Source organism: Geotrypetes seraphini, chromosome 1, assembly GCF_902459505.1.
Source record: "Geotrypetes seraphini chromosome 1, aGeoSer1.1, whole genome shotgun sequence".
NCBI classification, from domain to species: domain Eukaryota; kingdom Metazoa; phylum Chordata; class Amphibia; order Gymnophiona; family Dermophiidae; genus Geotrypetes; species Geotrypetes seraphini.
This window is the reverse complement of record NC_047084.1, coordinates 228,952,913-228,974,836: the sequence shown is the minus strand read 5'-3', so window position 1 is coordinate 228,974,836 and position 21,924 is coordinate 228,952,913. Positions and strand designations below refer to the sequence as shown.

The window sequence follows — 21,924 nt, the reverse complement described above, 5'->3', positions numbered from 1 at the left end:
GAAACTGCACGCAGTCGCAAATAAATAAATAAATAAATAAATAAATAAACAACAACAAAGAAATATAAGTATAGATGACCAAAAACAAAATGTTCAACCATGATGATTTTTTTTTTTTTTGATACGCAGAGATTCATACAGAGACCGTCGTTCAATTATTGATTTCTAACTACACAGGCTAAGGGCTCCTTTTATCAAGGTGCGCTAGTAGGGTTAGCACGTCGGACATTTCATCACGCGCTAACCCCCGCGGCAAGCCAAAAAACTAACGCCTCGTCAATGGAGGCGTTAGCGACTAGCGCGGCAGGCAGTTTAACGCGTGGTATTCCGCGCTTTAAACCCCTACCGCACCTTGATAAAAGGAGCCCTAAGTTTTTTTTGTTTGCAGTTTCATTTGATACCTTATCAACCTGGGATCCCTGAAGAAGGCGTGTTTATCGAAACATGGACCATGTTGGGTCCTTTGGTTTGTTTTAAGTTGGTAATACTAACCGCATTCATATGTTTTGATATAATAAATTTAGCCTGCATCCTTGTATGTCTGTCTCCAGTTTTCTCTTTGTTTTTCCTTGTGTTTTGTTTACTGCAGACCTTGTTGGTTTTCCTTTTTGTTTGATATTGACACGACAAGCATATTTATTAAACATAAAACATGTACACATTATACCCAAAAGAACTTGACACAGGCCGTATTTCAGCATGTCTGCCTGCATCATAAGACCACCAAAATCTTTAGTCTTTATTTTCCTCTCTCTTTTTTGTAATTTCCTCTCTTGTCTATATAGTCCTCACTGTCTGCCCATAGATCAGGGTTCTGATCTGTTTGATATAAACGCTGCTTCTAGTAGCATATTCTAAAAAAGACACTACTGAATAAACTAGTAGCATATTCTAAAAAAGACACTTCTGAATAAACAACATTTTTGTACATAGTTTTAGTTCTATGAATCACACTATAGGGCCTGATTTAAATATATTTCAGGAACAGAAATCCATGGGTAAGTCACGGCATAGCTAGAAAGTGCTGCTGGTTTTTCAGCAGCTTCTCTGTATAATTCTGCTTTCAAAGGTAGTAGTATCCTGCCCTCTTAGTTTCAAGAAGTTTCTAATCTTCTTAAGAAAAAATAGGCCTCAGATCCCACATAAAATGAATAGCTACCAAGAGGCATTTGTTTTGAGATTGGTTAACATTCAGTAAGGGATATGTCAATTTAACAGTGAAGGACGTGATGAAGTAAAAATCTACTGAGCTGTTAGAGTGGAAAAAAAGAAAAAGGAATGAAGAGGTTTTCCAAATAAATTTATAGCTTAAAAACCTGAGACAATCATCACTGATATACGAGGGTCATTTCATAAATATTGCACACTATTTTTTAAAAAAATTACATGTTTTGTTTTGTTTTTTTCAAGTATTTCTTTACAATCCTTCAATATAATACTTATTTTATTTTTATATACCGCCAAAGCCATAGTAGTTCGAGGCGGTTTACAATAAGAGCTGGTCAGTCAGCGAAAAAATAACATGAAGTCTTTGAATAGATGAATATACCGTATTTTCACGCATATAACGCGCGCATTATACACGATTTTACAAATCGAGCATAACCATGCGCGTTATATGCGTGAGCGCGTTGTACAATTTTTTTTTACATGGTTCCCCCCCCCCCCGACGTCCGATTCATCCCCCAGCCCTGAAAGCCTGATGCTCCACCCCGAAGGACCACTGGCACCCCCACCCTGAAGGACCGCTCGCACCCCCCCGACGTCCGATTCATCCCCCAGCCCCTCCCCGCATGGAGAAGCAGCCTACCATAGGTTAGCGATGCCAGTGAGCCCTGCTGCTTCCTCTGCCGGCGGTCCCACATCTTTTCTGAGCCCTACGCTGCTTCTTCTGCCACAGTCCCACCCTTTCTCTGACGTCAGAGAAGGAGCGGGACCACGGCAGAGGAAGCAGCGCAGGGCTCAGAGAAGATGTGGGACCACAGGCAGAGGAAGCATCAGGGCTCACTGGCATCATGAACCCACGGTAGGCTGCTTCCCCGTGCGGGGGGGGCTGGGGGATGAATCTGACATCGGGGGGGTGCGTTCCTTCAGGGTGGGGGGGGCCACCTGGGGTGGGGTATCAGGCTTTCAGGGTGGGGACAGGACTTCAAGGGGGACAGGCAGACCTTTAAGGGGGGACAGGACTTCAAGGGGGAACAAGGCAGGAGGAGGTTTTACCGGTAATTCAATGCGTGCTATACCCGTGTGTGCACTATATGGGAATTTTTTTACATAAATGTTGTTTTCCCGCGCGCTATACCCGTGTGCGCATTTTACATGGGTGCGCGTTATATGCGTGAAAATATGGCAGTCTTTTAATACATGAATATAGTCCCTGCTTTGCAATGACGAAGTCCCAATGTCTGGGAAGCTTCATTATTCCATTCAAGACACCGTTGTTTTTTTTCAGTTTCCGAATGGCTCAGGTTCCGGATGAAGAAAGCTCTACCAGAGATGTAAAACGATGTCCACACATAGGTTTTTCAACTTTGGAAAAAGGTCAAGTCATGTCTGGACTGTATGGAGCATGAGGTAACACCTCCCAGCCGTATTTGCATAGTGTTTCAATGATGAGTGAAGAGCTCCATCTTCCCCATGACCAAAAAAATTTTGACGAGTTCAAACAAAAGTCAAACAAATGATGATTTTTGCTTATGGTCATGAAGGCATCATCATCACAGATAAAGCTCCATGTGGAAGAAGTATCACAGCAGTGTGTTATCGTGATTTTTTGCAAAAAATGCACAAAACTTGACCTCAGTTGCTCTTGGCTGGGCCACTCATTCTTCACGTCAACGCTCGCCCGCACATAGGGAATGTCGTCATTGAAAAACTACTCGAATACGGCTGGGAGGTGTTACCTCATGCTCCCTACAGTCCAGACATGAGTCCACCAGACTTTGACCTTTTTCCAAAGTTGAAAAAAACCTATGCATGGACATTGTTTTGCATCTCTGGAAGAGCTTTCTTTTGTCGTTATCCGAGCCATTCGGCAACTGAACAAAAATGGTATCTTGGATGAAATAATGAAGGTCATTGCAAAGCAGGGAGACTATATTGAAGGATTGTAAAGAAATATTTGAAAAAAAATAAAACGTAAATTTTTAAAAATAGTGTGCTTTATTTATGAAATGACCCTCATATATTGAAAGAGCAGTTTGATCTATGAGATAACTGATTGCTAATTTGTGTCCACTGCTAAAAACTAGTGTTTTAATAGAGACTAGCTGATGCCCCAGCGTTGCACGGGTATTTAATTATAGCAATAACACTGTAAATGGATTCAAATAAAGATACTTTATAGTGGTGAATGAAATTATTTTTTTACAGCTTTATAAAAAGTACAATATTCAAATTATAATGTGAAATATTTGACAAAATGAATACAATACAACTAACACAAAACTTGATTATAAACAACATTTTTAGTTTCACCTCCATGAGCAAAAACATATACATTCTTGGGTGAACCCTCCCTTGAGCAAGCAACATAGAGTTGTCCATGGGAAAAACAGGGGGATCTTAAATCCACTCCACAGTATGTAATAGTCTGTCCTTGTGATTTGTTGATTGTGATAGAGAATGCAAGTCTCACTGGAATTTGCAATCTCTTAAACTGAAAAGGAAGATCTGTTGGAATAAGTGGAATCCGCGGGATAAATACGGTTTCACCTTGTCCCTTTCCGGTTAAGATAGTCGCTTCAATTACATTGGCCAGTAACCTCTTTACACAAAGCCTTGTGCCATTGCAAAGTTTTGGTGGGTCAAGGTTGCTAAGTAAAATAACTGGAGATCCCACAGCTTTTTACATTTTTTCCATTGACATGAATGGGTGAAATCTGATTTTCTGTTTGTAGCTCCGCCCACATGTGCAGGTGGGCCGCGAGACCCCCAGAACATATCACCCCAGGTAGTGAGGGATCTGCATACCAAGTTTCGTTCAAATCGCTCCCACAGCTTTTTACATTTATTCCATTGACTTGAATGGGTGAAATCAGATTTTCTGTTTGTAGCTCCGCCCACGTGTGCAGGTGGGCCGCAAGACCCCCAGAACATATCACCCCAGGTAGTGAGGGATCTGCATACCAAGTTTTGTTCAAATCGGTCCCACAGCTTTTTACATTTTTTCCATTGACTTGAATGGGTGAAATCTGATTTTCTGTTTGTAGCTCCGCCCACGTGTGCAGGTGGGCCGTGAGACCCCCAGAACATATCACCCCAGGTAGTGAGGGATCTGCATACCAAGTTTCGTTCAAATCGGTCCCACAGCTTTTTACATTTTTTCCATTGACTTGAATGGGTGAAATCTGATTTTCTGTTTGTAGCTGCGCCCACGTGTGCAGGTGGGCTGCGAGACCCCCAGAACATATCACCCCAGGTAGTTGAAATTACAGTGAGAATGGCAGCTTTTAACATTTTTTCCATTGACATGAATGGGTGAAATCTGATTTTCTTTTTGTAGCTCCGCCCACGTGTGCAGGTGGGCCGCGAGACCCCCAGAACATATCATCCCAGGTAGTGAGGGATCTGCATACCAAGTTTCGTTCAAATCGGTCAAGCCGTTTTTGCGTGATCGCGGCACATACACACATACACACACACACACATACATACCTCCGATTTTATATATATAGATTAGGGCCACTGTCCTCCATGAGAACACACAAAGATATTTTAAAAAAAAGAAAGAAAGAAAAAGGGAATCCTTGTAATTTTATTTGCTCTAAGAGTACAAACTAATATTATGCAAGTGGACAAAATGTCAGTTAATGATATAAACCAGTCATATGTCAGCTTTAAAACATTGGGGGAAGAGTTATCAAGATGAAGTAAAAGACTTTTAGCACACTTTAATTTACTGAGGGAGTGACCAATTGCTGGTAGTTCAGTACCATAGGTTACCAACTCCTATGCAACATGAATAACACTGCTTGTGTGCAAGCAACATTATTCTATCAATCTGGGAGCACCAATCTGTAAAGCCACATCCCATGGCTCCTAGGATCTTCTTAAAGGAGCCAGGCACAAAGTTTCATTCAGCTGCCTTCCCAATCACAACTCCCCCCATCACAAACTGCCCCACCCACAACCTCCTATAGGCCCTCTTGAGCATGCCTTCAAACATTCATGGCACCTAATGTGGTCAGGTAGGACCAATCTCTGTCACTCCCACCCTTACTGGTGCCGGGTTCATAATGGTGACAGTGACCCCTAGAGATAGTCTTATGGTATATTATTAAAGGTCAAGCTGCTATATAAGGACAAATGGTACACTGGTTAAAGCCACCATATAAATCAACCACAAAAAAGGAGGGCTCACCTATTATATTTAACAATTAACAATATTTCTTTAACTGCCTGACTCAGTACGACGGACTCCGTCTCTGGCGGTATTCAAGTCCAGGCTGAAGGCCCACTTTTTCAAAACTGTGCTTAAGTCTTGACCCTACCAACTGAAAAAGCACCACATTTGTTTGTCACTCCCTCTGTAGCCCCCATACTCTCTCTACCTCTTCTCTCTTTGTATTTCCCCACATGATATGAAATGAAAAGTGTGGTGCAGTGGTTAAAGCTACAGTCTGGGGTTGTGGGTTCAAACCCATACTGCACCTTGTGACCCTGGGCAAGTCACTTAATCCCATTGCCCCAGGTACACTAGATAGATTGTGAGCCAACTGGGACAGACAGGGAAAAATGCTTGAGTACCTGAATAAATTCATGTTAAAACCGTTCTGAGCTCTCCTGGGAGAACTGTATAGAAAATTGAATAAATAAATAAATTTATAAAGTGTGAAATAACCTGTAAGTTTCATGACTCCACATCATTCTCTTTTTGGTTGGGCTGAGAACTTGTATCTGCATAGTGCACAGGGCTTCCCAAATTTGCATCACTGCAAGATCAATTTACATGCTTTGGAAGAGTCCAGGATAGGTTTGAGAAGCCCTGGTATTGGCAGTCTGTAAAAATATTCAGACACTTTCCAGATAGTGCCTCTGTTTATTCCAGGCAGCAGCATTTATCTGATCTGGAGAAAGTGGTGTAGTAAGGGGGGGGGATGAAGGAGGTAGACTGCCCTGGGCGCCATCTTTGTAGGAGGTGCCAGAACCTCAGGTCCAACCCACCCCCTTGTGTACCTCTTTAAATGTTCACCAGTGCAAGCAGCATCCTCCATTTACTCTTTGTGCCGCATCGGCTCCCTTCGGATGTCACTTCCTGGTCGTGGAACCAGGACGTGACAAGAGAAGGGAGCCAGTGCTGGCGCAAACAGTGGGTGGAAGATGCTGTTCGTGCCAGCGAACATTTCAGGAGATACGTGAGGAAGCACCCAAGCGGCAGGGAACATCGGGGGGAGGGGGGGAATCCAGGTGACAGGAAAGAGTCGGGAGGAGGGGGGGGGATAGCGCCACTGTTTGGAGAGCTGCTTTTTTAACATTGATCCATTTGTTTATGATGGACAGTTTGCCTTCAGATATTAGGGCTGAGTTATCCCTTATCAATTAAAAAAAAAAAGCTGAAATCTTATTATTTGGAACTTGTCTTTCCTGAAATGCTGAAGCAGTGATGGCTCTTGCATTTGGAACCCTGTAGGTATAGAGGGGAATAATAAAAAAATGTCTAAGTCCGTTTTGGGCCTAAGTCGCTAGACACCCAAAGTCAGACATATCCAAAGTCCATTCTCAAAAAATACATCCCCAATTTTTTTTTTTTCAAGAATCATCTACTTCTATGTCTAGCTGTTTGATCATCCAGACTGCTAAGTCATCTATCTTAATACCCCATTCTTGTTCAAAAATTTGTCCAAGTCAAAAACGCCCAGAACAAGACCTTTTGGATGTGGGAGGGGCCAGCAAAGTGATGGACTGGCCACCCAGACACTGCAAAAGAGTAGTGGGGCACCTTACTGAGCACTGCTGCGAACTTTACAAAAAGGGTGCCACCTAAACATCTCACCACAACTCCCTTGCAGGTCATGGTAAGCCCCCCAAAACACCCCAAATCCTACTAGACATACGTCTACCACCCCAATAGCCATTATGGCTGCAGGTACCACCGATATGGCAGTACAATAGGGTTTTTGGGGGGTACACATGTTTCACCATGAATGCAGTGGTTAAAGTGGCTTATGGGCCTGGGTCTAACTCTCTATGGTTCACTAGCCCCCCCACACACACACCCCCCCCCCCCCCAGACTACTTAAGCCACCTCTTAAGCCAGCTCTACTAGGCTTTCCTATGCCAGCTGCTGATGTTCTGGAGGCAGGTAGGTATGTACGTTTTTATTCCGATTTTTATGGCAGTGGGGGGGAGGTCAGTGATCACTAGGGGAGTGTGTGGGGGTCTGTATTGGTTTTCTGGTCACTTTGGATACCTTCTGGGCACTTAGACCTGTTTTAAGATCGCCTAAGTCACTACGTATAAGTTCCATCTAGGTAGTCTCGTTAAACTTTCGGTTATACTTGCAGTCTATACTTCGGTTATACTTTAAGTCTAGGTCAGCCCAAATTCTGCCCTCACCACTCCTCCTAAAACGTCCCTTTCAGCTCTGGGTGTACAGTGGCACTGAAAAGGCCTAAGTTGTTTTTAGATACATCTAAAACCTGTTTCGATTATCAGCATTTGGACGACCTGTCCCTAAGATCGTACAAGTGCCAATTTGGGCGTGATTTTAGACATATTTCTGTTTCAATTATGAGCCCCATAGGGTCTCACATTTTTTTTTACCCACCCCTTTCTTTAACCTCTGAATTGGTGTGAATGAGTTCTGTCCTGTCTAACTTTGTAGTTCCTTTTCTGGTTTTATGCCATTATTTTTATTGTAATTTTATAAATTGTGAACCACTTTGACCTTCTGTAAGATAAGGCAGTATATATCAAGTACTGAATAAACATAAACATGTATATATTGTTACAAAGAAAAAATGGAAGAAACTTTTTATCTGGTTAATGACTATCAATTTTTAAACATAGAAACATGATGGCACATAAAGGCCAAATGGCCCATCAGGTCTGCCCATCTGCAGTAACCATTATCTCTTTCTCTCTCCGAGAGATCCCATGTGCCTTTTCCAGGCCCTCTTGAATTCAGACACAGTCTCTGTCTCCACCACCTCTTCCAGGAGACTGCTCCATGCATCTACCAACCTTTTCTGTAAAATAGTATTTCCTTAGATTACTCCAGAGCCTATCACCTCTTAACTTCATTCTATGCCCTCTCATTGCAGAGTTTCCTTTCAAATGAAAGAGACTCGACTCATGCGCATTTACATTATGTAGGTATTTAAACGTCTCTATCATATCTCCCCTCTTCCGCCTTTCCTCCAAAGTATACAGATTGAGATCTGATGTTAATTCAAGCAGACTCGTAGTACAGAAAATATTTGGGGATTATTATGCCTTTTTCGGTTACATCTCTCCTGAAAGTTTACAACTTATGATGTGCAATAGGCACAGAATTTTGAAAACCTTAGGCTTTTACCTCCCCCCCCTTTAAAAAACCATAGCACAGTTTTACTACCAGCTGCGGCGGTAACAGCTCCAACGCTCATAGAATTCCTATGAGCGTCGGAGCTGTTACCGCCACGGCCAGCACTAAAAACTGCTACAGTTTTGTAGAGATGTTAATTTTCTTAAAGAAGTATGCTCTTTAACCATGACAATGGTTACTAAAAATTGGAAGAATTTTGACAGATTAAATTTTACTTTTTGGTGGAATTCATTATGCTTGTGTTATAAATACAAGAAAATGAATTCTGAACTAATGGGTAATAATAAGTTGTTTAAACTGACATGGGGGTCCATTGACCAATTTTATCAATCTTAATTAAATAGTTTATTCCTTTATTTCCAGTTTGATTTGCACATCCAGGGAAGGGGGTGGGTGGGAGGGAGAGGGATATATTTTGATTTGTTTATTAATTAATTACATGTATGTACCGTTGTATGATTTATTGAATATATTGGAATTAGGGTGGGTGGGAGGAGGGTGAAAATGGTTTCTCATATATTTATTGATTGATGTAAGTGCTGTTTTTCAAATGATGTATGTATTCCTTTATGCACTGGTTTTAGACTGAAAAATTAATAAAGATATACAAAAAAAAAATTTTCTTAAAGAAGTATGTTTAAATTCTCAGGCTTATACATGACTGACTGTTGAAAAGAGCTAACCACATATACTGTATTTCATTCCTACCTTTAAGAACTCAATATAATTATATAAGCAATTCCATTAATGTTTATAGATGTGACTCCTACTCACAATGTAAGAACTACATTATTGCAGCATGAGCTCTTATATGGCCAAGAAAATCAATTAGTCTGGTATTATGAAAACCTAAATGTAAACTTGGCGATTACAGATACTTTGAGTTATTATTCTTCCTTCAAAATACATTAACTTTAACATTTTGTAAATGACCCCTCGCCCCCCTTTTACAAAACTGTAACACAGTTTTTAACGCTGGAAGCAGCAGTAACAGCTCAGATGCTCATAGGAGTGTTGAAGTTAATATCGCCATAGTCGGTACTATAAACCATGCTATGATTTTGTAAAAAAAAAAGGGGGGGGGTAATTTTTATGGCATTCTTGGGCACTATCATCTTAAATTTGATAGAAAGAGTATAGGTCCCATATTTTGGAATATACTCCCTGAAAAGCTTTATTAACACAAGACTATGTCTACTGCAGGAAGCAGGTGAAAGCTTGGCTCTTTAACCAGGCCTTTAATGGAAGTAGTAACTAGTTTGCTAGTCACACACATACAAGGTATGGTACCAGCTACATATACATACTATAGCAGGACATGTTTATCCACTCCTATCCTACCTGAGATAATATTCAAGCACCTTTCTAAGCTCACATGCAACTTTCTTTAAATTAATCATTTTCTAACTCATAGTAACAGTAAATGACAGCAGATAAAGACCTGTCCATCCAGTCTGCCCAACAGTCACATTCAATCTCAAGGCAATAAACCAGTAATTACTCATTTTACTTACTAACTTTCTGTATAAGATTCTCCCTCCCCTCCCACCCCCCCCAGATAAGTAAGACCTGTACTCAGGTGATTTGAATGTGGCATAAAATACTAATTGCTCTTGATCCTTTTTTGTCACATATGGGACAAAAGTCTGTCCCATATGACAGAGACCGTAGAAGTCTGTCCAGCATTGGCTACGCTGCCCTTTCTAAAAAGATTATAGCTGGTATGGTTACATCCCATTCACAGTAATCATTGAACCATTTCTCTGCAAGAACAATAACTAATTCAGCTTCTAACATCAAGGCTTGCAGGTCCTGACCTTTATTAGCTAAATTATGAGCATTTGTGCTCATTGCTTTTCCAGAAACACTTTACTGGTATCTTCTGTATAGTATTTTGCTAACTCTCCCCTTCCCCTTTGTTGATGATGGTGTTAGCATTAGCTTTCCCACTGCAGTTGCATTTTCTGGTGGTGACTTCTTGATTCTACCCACTTCCCTTTGTCACCCCCATACTGTAAACACCTAGTAACAAACTGTTTGAATTTCTCAGCAAGTAACCTCCTTCCCACCATAGAGAGATGTAGGCCATCCTTACAATATAGCCTTTTATTTTTCCATATATTTCCCCATCTACCTATGTATCTAAAACCTTGACACCAGACTTTGAGCCAGTTATTGAACTTATATTATGAAGCCTTTCCTCTCCCTTAACCTAGGGAGTACTTGAGAAAAGGCTACTGTCTATACCAAAGATTTCAGACTTTCCCCCAGTTTCTGGATGGCTTTCTGTGCTTCAAGCACATGACTATTGGCCAGATCACTTGTCCCCAAGTGGATTGCAATGTCAGTTTTAGAGTCTTTATTTTCTTCTTTGATTAGAGTCAGTATACAGTTAGTGTCTCTGTGGACAGAGGATCCCTAAATTAATGCCTCTGATAATGGATTCCCCTAATAGTAAGAAGTTTGTTTGTTTGGGGATTTTTGTGGGGGAGGGTTGCAATTTGCTGCTTTGTCAGTGCTTTGTGGGTATCTCTTATTTTGATTAACATACTTTTATTTGCATACGTAATTCAGAGTCAATTTTCTGTGCATCAGAATGCTGCAATACAGCTTAAGAATTATGTAGGGGCAGTAGCTGGCAAGGAGGATGCCTTTGTGTTACTGGTCCTAATCTGCCAGAGCCTAAAGTTATCCATTTTTTCCCCAGAGTTCTTTCCTCCTCCGTACCAGTGGTAGTAAGTTGGCTACAGGCAGCAGAGTTTTAGAAGATCCTTTAATTGTATCTAAGTCCTGTCGATTGATCTTCTCTCTCATAGAAGATAACTGGAGCCAGATGGGGCAAACCACAAATGACCAAATAGCTGCCCTTAAGACAAATGAGCCACAATTATTACACCGATTTAAAGCCCTGGAGATTGGTTGAAGTGAACTTTAACAGGTGATGAGTACTGTGGGGTCCTTCATGATTGATAGGAATCAGCAAAATCACTTCTATATGGTGGGTTTACTATACAAGAAGAGCAAACCTAGGGATGAGTGAGTGTAACTGAGGGTGGAAGAGAAGATAAGTGTAGAAATCTGAATTTCTAACACTATGGGCCACCAAACAGTAGCTCAAGTGAGTCTATAACACAGAATGGAAACCAAAGTTATCTGTAATCTATATTAGGAGAAAACAAGTTTTGTATTTTTTTTAAAGCAATGAGAAATAACCAGCCCCCAAATCATATCTGATCTATGCCACATTTATAGTCCAATATGTAAAAATGGCTCTGAGAGGTCCTTATCTCCATCTAAAGTTATCTCTTTTAAAGCAGTCGCTCTCCCCAGAGACAAACATTTACAGGTTGGCATATTAGCCAGCTCTCCATATTGCCCTCTCCCCAATACAACTGGAATATACCCCATAATAAAAACAACCAAACTCAAACAATAACCTATATAAAATCCAACAAATCAAACTTGTTATACCATCAAATGGCTGTCTTAAATCGCTTCTCAAACACGTGCGCTCCTTTATCACATGCCTTAGACAATGTGCTGAACGGTGACGCGCCATTAGGTGTCTCAAATAAACATCCATGGTGTCTGATGTCACAAACAGGGCAGAGCTTGCTCCCATACATGCTCAAAGCAACAGACCCAGCTCACAGGTTGTAGATCTCAAAGGGGGAATATAATTAGATGGATTCTCTCCTTCCCACTGCTGAGTTCAAACATCCACGGCGTCTGACGTCACAAACAGGGCTGCTGAATGAGCTTGGTCTTACATGCAGTATATCAAGTATAATAAACTATAAACAATTTAACAGGTTAACAACCAGTTCTTGCTGGTTAAATCACTTATTAACCAGACAGATATCAATGTTCTCCAACCATATCCGCCACTGGGATGGGATGGTGCTTCAATACTGTGTTTTCAATCACTAAAGACAAGTCAGTTCTTTGGAGTCCTGCAGAGGTTACCTGCTCTCACTACTGAAAATATGATACTGAAGCAACACTCCCCTCTGGCAGGAATGTAGATGGAGGACTCCTGCTCAGTTTAGAAGGAGATATATAGATATCTATGTATATTTATATCAATATAAATTTTAAAAGTTTAAAAAAAACCGGAAAAAGAACATGTGCCAGACCAATTCCTCAACTAGCAAGTGTTGTATATTACCGAGAGAATGGTTCTTGATTTTGTTTCTCAATTGGGTCTTCTCTTTTTTATTCTCTCAGACATGGCAAGAGATGCTGCAGAAACATCGTCCAGGTGCAGCAAGAGAGCTCATCATGATTGCCACTTAAAAGTTATACATAGTGGCAAGGATTCAGAACCCATGATTGCAGGACCAAGAGAGAGAGTGTCCTGGTTCATTGCCCTCATCCTGTACAGACTGAACAGGTTGAGGAGAAGGGAACATACGATAGTGAAAATACCCAGAAGGTTTTGTGAATGAAGGCCGATGATTTAAGATAACATCCCTAGTCCTGATTGAGCTGGAAGAATAAAAATGAGTAGGAAGGAACTGTGAAGTTAAAATAATAAAATAAAAAGCTAGTAAAGAAGTTGGGGAAAGACAATGGGCTCCTTTTACTAAGGTGCGCTAGTGTTTTTAATGCACGCAGGAAATTACCACGCGCTACAAGACACGCTACGCTTCTAGAACTAATGCCAGCTCAATGCTGGCATTAAGGTCTAGCGCGCGTTATTCTGTGTGGTAAAGCCCTAGCGCACCTTAGTAAAAGGAGCCCAATGTGTTTATCATGAAAATACTGTAAATGTGTTAAAACACCAGCTCTTGTTCCTACTAAACTTCCTTTTTCAGGTAATTAGGAGTGCTTGAACAATGGTCTGGTATCATTCCAAACTGATGACATAATATATCAATTATCAAAACACAATGTGAAAACAATATTGATATAATAAACAGTCCCTGCTCCTGATGCAGAAGGCAACGCCCGCAAAACAAGTGGCTCTTGGCTTTCTTTTTCTATTTTGAGAACATTTTCCACACTCTGTCCATTTTTTCTGCTGCAAGAACACTTCTTTGTATGATATTTATATATTACTAGTTTGTTTGGAGCACTCTGATGAGATATTTCTGTTTTTAAGTGTTCTTTTTTTTTCTGGTAATATCACCCAATGATATGACTCTGTGCTCTGGTATAGCATAGTTTTCTTGGGCAGCTAAGGCTGTCTTCTATGCTTCTTGAGCCTTTGAGGCTACCTTGAGTAATATTTATAAACTATTGGGTGGTTTCAGCTTATCTTTGGTAAAACTAAATTTGACCTTGTGGTCCTTTGCTTAAGGAATTACAATGGCTTCCTGTGCATCTCAGAATTCATTTTAAATGTACAGTGGTGCCTCACACAACGAACTTAATTCGTTCCAGGAGCAAGTTTGTTATGCGAAAAGTTCGTTATGTGAAACGCGTTTTCCCATAACAATACATGTTAAAAAAAATAATTCGTTCTGTAGCATAAAATATGCTAAGATGACATAAAAAAAGATAAATTTTTGGTTATTATTTTTATTTAGATACATCTAAAAACATAATTGTTTTTTAAAAACAACACACATTTTTTAAATTTAAAGACAGACTAAGTAGAGTCTAATTTTACAGTGAGAGGGCAGAGTCTCAGCGGCAAAAACTGGGACTTAACTGTTCATTTTTTTTTTTTTTCTACCGTGTTTCCCCGATGATAAGGCAGGGCCATCAAATAAGACAGCCCCCCCTTTTTAGAAAAAAATGTAAAATAAGGCACCCCCCCGCAAATAAGCCACCCACCGATACCTGCGCTTACCCGAATCGGGTGGTACGGTGGGTGACTCCGTGTGGTCCCTGGCACCCCCGACACGATCGGGGCAAGAGGGAGCTCAAGCCCTCTTGCCCCCCCGACTCCCCGACACGATCGGGGCAAGAGGGAGCTCAAGCCCTCTTGCCCCCCCCCGACTCCCCCACACGATCGGGGCAAGAGGGAGCTCAAGCCCTCTTGCCCCCCCCGACTCCCCGACACGATCGGGGCAAGAGGGAGCTCAAGCCCTCTTGCCCCCCCGACTCCCCGACAACGATCGGGGCAAGAGGGAGCTCAAGCCCTCTTGCCCCCCGACTCCCCGACACGATCGGGGCAAGAGGGAGCTCAAGCCCTCTTGCCCCCCCGACTCCCCGACACGATCGGGGCAAAAGGGAGCTCAAGCCCTCTTGCCCCCCCGACTCCCCGACACGATCGGGGCAAAAGGGAGCCCAAGCCCTCTTGCCCCGCCGATTCCCCAACTCCCCGACAATATCGGGCCAGGAGGGAGCCCAAGTCCTCCTGGCCACGGCGACCCCCTAACCCCACCCTGCACTACATTACGGGCAGGAGGGATCCCAGGCCCTCCTGCCCTCGACGCAAACCCCCCCTCCCCCCAACGACCGCCCCCCCCCAAGAAACCTCCGACCGCCCCCCAGCCGACCCGCGACCCCCCTGGCCGACCCCCACGACACCCCCAACCCCCTTCCCCGTACCTTTCTGTAGTTGGCCGGACAGACGGGAGCCAAACCCGCCTGTCCGGCAGGCAGCCATCGACGGAATGAGGCCGGATTGGCCCATCCGTCCCAAAGCTCCGCCTACTGGTGGGGCCTAAGGCGCCTGGGCCAATCAGAATAGGCCCGGGAGCCTTAGGTCCCTCCTGGGGGCAGGGCCTGAGGCACATGGTCGGGTTGGGCCCATGTGCCTCAGGCCCCGCCCCCAGGAGGGACCTAAGGCTCCCGGGCCTATTCTGATTGGCCCAGGCGCCTTAGGCCCCACCAGTAGGCGGAGCTTTGGGACGGATGGGCCAATCCGGCCTCATTCCGTCGTTGGCTGCCTGCCGGACAGGCGGGTTTGGCTCCCGTCTGTCCGGCCAACTACAGAAAGGTACGGGGAAGGGGGTTGGGGGTGTCGTGGGGGTCGGCCAGGGGGTCGCGGGTCGGCTGGGGGGGCGGTCGGAGGTTCTTGGGGGGGGGCGGTCGTTGGGGGGAGGGGGGGTTTGCGTCGAGGGCAGGAGGGCCTGGGATCCCTCCTGCCCGTAATGTAGTGCAGGGTGGGGTTAGGGGGTCGCCGTGGCCAGGAGGACTTGGGCTCCCTCCTGGCCCGATATTGTGTGGGGAGTTGGGGAATCGGCGGGGCAAGAGGGCTTGGGCTCCTTTTTGCCCCGATCGTGTCGGGGAGTCGGGGGGGCAAGAGGGAACCAGGCGGAGAGAGGGCAGTTAAGCGCAGTGCCTGCGCGGAAGGATGCAGCTCGGGCGACTTCGTTGTGTGAAACGAAGTTCGTTGTACGGATCAAGACATAAAGTTCGTTGTGCGCAGCGTTCGCTGTGCGAGGCGTCCGTTATGCAAGGCACCACTGTATCTGCATTGCTTTCAAGATCCTATTTTGCATTTTCACTACTCTGGTTCCTTTAGATTGGAATATCCATGGATCTTATATTGCAAGAAGTTCTCAAAAACTAAGGGCTCCTTTTACTAAGGTGCGCTAGCGGTTTTAGCGCATACACAAAATTACCGCGCGCTAGCAAAATTATTACCTTCTGCTTAAAAGGAGGCGGTAGCGGCTAGCGCACGCGGCAATTTAGCACACGCTATTCCGCGCGTTAAGGCCCTAGCGCACCTTTGTAAAAGGAGCCCTAAAACTTTTATTTCCTTCCCTTAGGGGTAATAATAGATCTACCAGGAGATTCAGTTACTCTTTCGTTTTCAAATTGACTGAGCTATGGAATATCTTACTGCTTGTACTAAGAAATCTGGGATCCTTCTTTCACTTCCGGAAAGCTCTGAAGACTTTCCTGTTTGCTAAACATTTTGAAAACTAGCCCCTTTTGTTAATTTAGATTTTCGGTTCTCTTAAAAATATTATGTTGCCACTTACTGTAAAACGAGTTGCACTCCATTTGGTTGATGACCCGGTCTATAAAACTAAGGGCTCCTTTTACAAAGCCGCGCTAAGGCCTTAACGGGCAGAATAGTGTGCGCTAAATTGCCCCGTGCGCTAGCCACTACCGCCTCCTTTTGAGCAGGCGGTAGATTTTTGGCTAGCGCACGCTAATCCGTGCGTGCGCTAAAACGCTTTGTGCACCTTCATAAAAGGAGCCCTAAGTTTTAGTTTAGTTTCTGTTTATTATAGCAATATTGTTTTCACATTGCATTTTGATAATTGATTTTGTATAAAGATTGTGACCCCTTTTCAAATTGCTCTTTGACATAATAAATCAATCATTATCTTTTTATTTTATTTATTTATTTAAAATAATTTATAACCCACCTATCCACAAGTCTTGGATTTCAGCTTAAATCTGTTATTTTTATTCCACTGTGATAGTAGGCAGGTAGGAAGAAGCACATTTCTAATTTATTCTTAAATTTTATGAGTAGCATCTTTCAGCATGGACATCTGTACATAACCCTTTCTATTACGTTTGGCAGGATTCCAAATGCTCCTTCCTAGTTAATGCTCACCTTTTCATTATTGTAGTATGACAAACTATCCCCATCAAACTTCACCCAACGCTTCTGAAACATGTAGCTTCTGTAAAATAAAAACAAACAAAAATCATATATGAAATAGAGTAAAAAGCAAATTTAATTGTGTGGCAATAACAATGATAAAGATACCCAGTTAACTTTAACTGGGTATATTCAAAACTACCAATATTACCAGTTAAAACTAGCCCCAATAAGTTTAATACATTAATATATCTTATTGAATATCTTTTAGGATAAGTCTCACTGTCATTTTGCATCTAAAGGCAAGACTTTGACAATGGAGCCTTGGGTTAAAAACTTGGTTTGAAAAACATACTTCAAACTTAAGTACATCTACTGCATTCTTACTTTTTTCATGATCATTTTAGAACTATAGTTTAGCTCTCAATTTTGTCTATTTGGACCATGGAAATATTTTATATCTAGGAACTGTTACCAAATTGGTTAATCAGATCCAGCTACTTCAAAATGCGGCAGCAAGACTGATATGCTGCAGGTCTCAATATGACAACATCACCCTTTTGCTGGTTCTATGAATGTCGGAATTTTTACCGTAGTGGTCAGCATTAAAAAACCCTATCACAGCTTGATAAAAGGGGGCCTTACTGACAAACTCCTGCTAAACTTCTGTATCAAAAGCATCTGTAGCACTCTCTTTAAAATATAAACTACTATGTTTGACCATAAATGCATTACTTACAATCACATTACACATTAGACAAAGAGTAGATCCCCTTCTCCAACTCGAGACTACTTTACAAGACAGGAATAATCTCCACTCAATCTTGCCCATGTGAGCTCTACTCTCAAATGGGCTGATTCTACAAACAGGCGTTCCAATTGTAGGTGGAAGCCAATCAGGATCCACGTTTTTAGAAAAATCTTGGGCTAAGGATGCCTATACTGTAGGTGTTTGTTGCAGGTCTAGTGAGATACATAGAGACACTTAAGCTCACCTAAGGTTTTGTCCAGAAGTGGGAGGTGTCACAGTGGGGTGTTGGATGGGGTGCTTGAAGTGTCGGGTATCGGGATATGGTGTTTAGGGGCTCGGGGAGGGGGATGTCCGAGGATTGAGTGGGCCCAGCAGCAGGCTGGAGTGGGCACCCCTCCTGCTGATTTTGGATGTGGGTGGGTGGGGGTGTTAGGCAGGATAAAGTGGGCATCCCTCTTGCCGATCTCAGGGGTGGGTGTTGGGGGAGTCCTCTGTCACAAGCAGCTCAGCTGACTTCAGCAGGGGTATTTTCACCCCTGATCAGCTAATTTGGCAGGACTCCTTGAAGCCGCGGTTTCCTGTGCTGCAATCAGCTGATGGCAAGGAATCCCTTGGCAAAGATAGGCAGCTGAGCTACCTATCTTTGTGATTAGACAAGCGAGATTCTCTAACCGGCACTGGATGACTGATGTGGCCCTTTGGCTCAAATGAACCTGGGAGTGGCAGCCTGTTAAAAAATGAGCAGCTATGTGGTGGAATGGGCAAGCATGAAAAATAAAATAGCCATTATATTTTCCTTCCATTGCTCTGGATTTACTAGTCAGGGTTTGTTTATAAGATAAGGATCTATCCAAGGGCAAAGTAGGAGGGGTTATAAATGGCTAGATAAAATTACAATTGGAGAAGCCAGAACACAAACCAGATAAGACAAACAGGGGATAATATATTGATCTAAATATGTGTTTTTGTGCTGAGGTCACTGGAAACAGGGAGAGAACAGCATTCTCTTAGGACCCTAGAAATGAATTTGATAGCTTTGTTGAAGGAGCAGAGAAGATACACACAGGCTGTAGCTTAGTTTTATGAAGACACATTGTTTCAATGTGTGTTCAGTCTGGTCTCCAGAGACCTGCAGGAGAGATAAGGATTGGCTTTTGACCTGGTTGCTACAGAGATGGACTTTTCTTCTTACTACGGAGCTTACATTCCAGGGGAGAGGGCTCCCTCTCCTTTTTTGCAGGGTAAAGTTAGAAATTTTAATCGAATATACAAAATGCATATATGATGAATTAAATTTTAGTGAACTAATAACGTAGGAACTTTCATATTCAAGGGTTCAGATTGAAATATAATTACCTCTAAAAATTGTACTGGAGGATGCATATAGGAAAATGTAGGGTTTGTGGGAGTGGATTAGCCACTCCCCTTTTCTTTCACTGAGACACAGGATTTTCAATGCATGCTCTTAAATGACTCAGTAACATGGGAGCAGTAGTTTAACTTTTAAAGATAAATGATTTAAAGCTGTGTGAATGGATAATTTTTCCTCTGTAAGTATATTATATTGTAATACTTATTCCTGGTTTCTTCTGTACCTTTTCTTTATTAGATAAACTAGTATTAAAATGTAACTTTTAGGAATTCTTGTGTGAGGAGGATGGACACTCCCCCAATACGCATACAAGCGCCTTATATGGTATCAAGTATTCATGACCAACTAGATGCAGGCAGTAAAATGTCATCATGTATTAGATATCTTTAAGTGAACCTAGCAGAGCAGAATTTTGAGGGCGTTATGTCAGGGAAGTTGCATTTACACTCTCTGACTTGGAATGTTCCTCCATTGTACAAATGAATGCCTTGAAACAGGACTGTCTGTTGAATTTTAATAAAACAATATTTTATCTGGAATATTTGTACAATTATCATCATGTCAGTGCATCTATGGGCAGGGTAGAACCAAAACTCTGCTCAATGACATGGGTGCCAGTTAGAGAATCAGGGATAAGGCGTCTGTTCTTTAAGATAGAAACGATTCTGCATAGGACGCCAATACACAATTCACTGCCGTTTCTTAGGCAGCCGCCAAGACTGGCATCCTATACAGAATCCGGCCTAAAATGGCTGCCTTTACCTCTTGTAACAGTCTCATGAGATTGCCTCTAGAAGTCAGGGCAGCTATTTTGAGATCAGAATTCAGGCTCACTCCTGCCCTGACTACATCTCAGACCACCAAGGATTGTAAAATATTAAGTTACAAGATTGTATTCATTTGATTAACTGCCTAAAGCCATGCTATCAAAGTGGTACACAATAATATCAAAGAAGGAAATAGAAATACGAGAGAGGCAAATATATCAGGCTTGTTGTGCTCCTCAGGACTCCACAATCAACAGCTATCATTTGGCCCACATAGAATATCTACAACTGGAGGAGGGGGGGGGGGTAGAGGAAGAGAGAGAGACAAACAGGACAAAGCACAAATTTTCAGCTTCCACAGAAAACACACAGACAGTTTCAGTCAAAACCAAAAACCACTACCAGCAAACCACTGCATGGATTTAGTCAATATGTGGCATGTAAAATCTGCCTGGAAAAAAAAAAACCAAGTTAAATGAGCACCTACACTTCTGGTTTTAGTTATTATGGTACTATCCTACCCTACCACTTGGATGCTACAGTAATTGTTAAGCTGTATTATATAGATCCTTTGGTTCAAACTACCATAATGATCCTAAAATGCAAATAATAATAATAGCTTTATTTATATCCTGTCATACCTTTTCAGTTCAAGACAGTGTACAATAATAACAGGGTACAGTGAGCTTACTGTGGGAATAGTTAGGCATAGATATTACAGCATTAGATTAGAGAGGGAACAAACAAGTAGAGCTTATAGCAATAAAAGAGATACGGCATTGGATAAAGAGAGGCGCCTTTGAATGCATCATTGGATTAGAGTGGGAATGAGCAAGAAGAGGATACGCATTGGGATTGGTGTGGGATTGAGCGAGTTTGGGAGATTATGTAAACTGGGGGTTTCAGGTGCTGGGGGCCGTGTAGCTTAGGAAGAGGGGTGGGGCATGGGGAGAAAATAGCTAAGAGGGGAAAATGGCTGGAGCTGGGGCTCGGGCTGTTAGAGGAATTTGTCGAATAGGTTGGGTTTTAGTGCTTTTCTAAATGAGTGGTATGACAGAGAGTTCAGTAGGAAGCCATTTAGGGTGTTGTTCCAGATTTCTGCTTGAAAGGCTAGAGTTGGATCCAGGAATCTCTTGAAATGACAGCCTCTTGGCGTAGAGAAGTGAAAAGTAAAGGTCTTCGATAGAGGCAGGGTTTGTCTTGTAGGGAAAAGTGGCTCAGGAGATAGGTTGGAGCAGTGCCGGATAGTGTTTTGTAGCATAAGCAGCCAAATTTGAATATGACTCTTGTCTCGATTGGAAGTTTTTTCTGGATTCAAAGTTTTAAGTATTTATATACTACTGTGGAAACTGTGCAATATCTTTTGAAAATATTATATTTTTTATGCACTTTAATGCACTTTGAAAAACTAAATACAAAAAATATGAGAAAAATAACAACACAAACGGAACTAGTGAAGAGAAATGGTGGAAGTTCACTCACAACCTAACCTGGTCCTATGAGTGTCACCTCTGAAGTTCCAAGATTCCTTAATCTATTTACTATCTACTAGAATATTACTGTATAAGCTGAAGTAATAACTAGCTCAATAGTGCCACTAAAAATTTACAAACAGACCAAGCCTATGGCACTTAACTAATTAGCAGGTAATGCTGCCCAGATAAGTGCTTTTAAACAAACATAATTGATTTTAAGTTTTAAATTTAGCTTATTGCATAAGCCCCAAATCTGATGATTGTACATGTACAAACCTCAACTTATATACATGCACACATATATGAAATAGTCTCCATATAAATTATGCAATTTTACATGAACTATCAATTATCTTCTCTAAGATTGTCAACAACCTATTAGTTATTCTCAGTGTATGAATTTCAATTCTAAGATCTATTAAACAGTTAATAAAACAGGGATTATTTTTTTTTTTCTCAAATGTCTCTTTCACAATATTATTTTCCTTGCCTTTCCATTATGACAGCCCAGTTTTAAGTTTAGCAGACTGTGATAGTTTATCAAAACTTAATTAAACAATAGTGGTTTTGGTTC

The 21,924-nt window shown here is 42.1% G+C and overlaps 1 protein-coding gene across 9 annotated transcripts in view; it reads right to left on the bottom strand.

Annotated features, from left to right (window-relative positions):
* Positions 1-21,924, bottom strand: part of ARAP2 (ArfGAP with RhoGAP domain, ankyrin repeat and PH domain 2) — a 402,332-nt gene that overhangs the window by 290,778 nt on the left and 89,630 nt on the right. For all 9 annotated transcript variants that reach the window (XM_033947679.1, XM_033947686.1, XM_033947705.1 and 6 more), the window contains one exon: positions 16,998-17,067. In XM_033947679.1, coding sequence (XP_033803570.1) covers positions 16,998-17,067 — 70 coding nt within the window. The remainder of the gene's footprint in view (positions 1-16,997; positions 17,068-21,924) is intronic.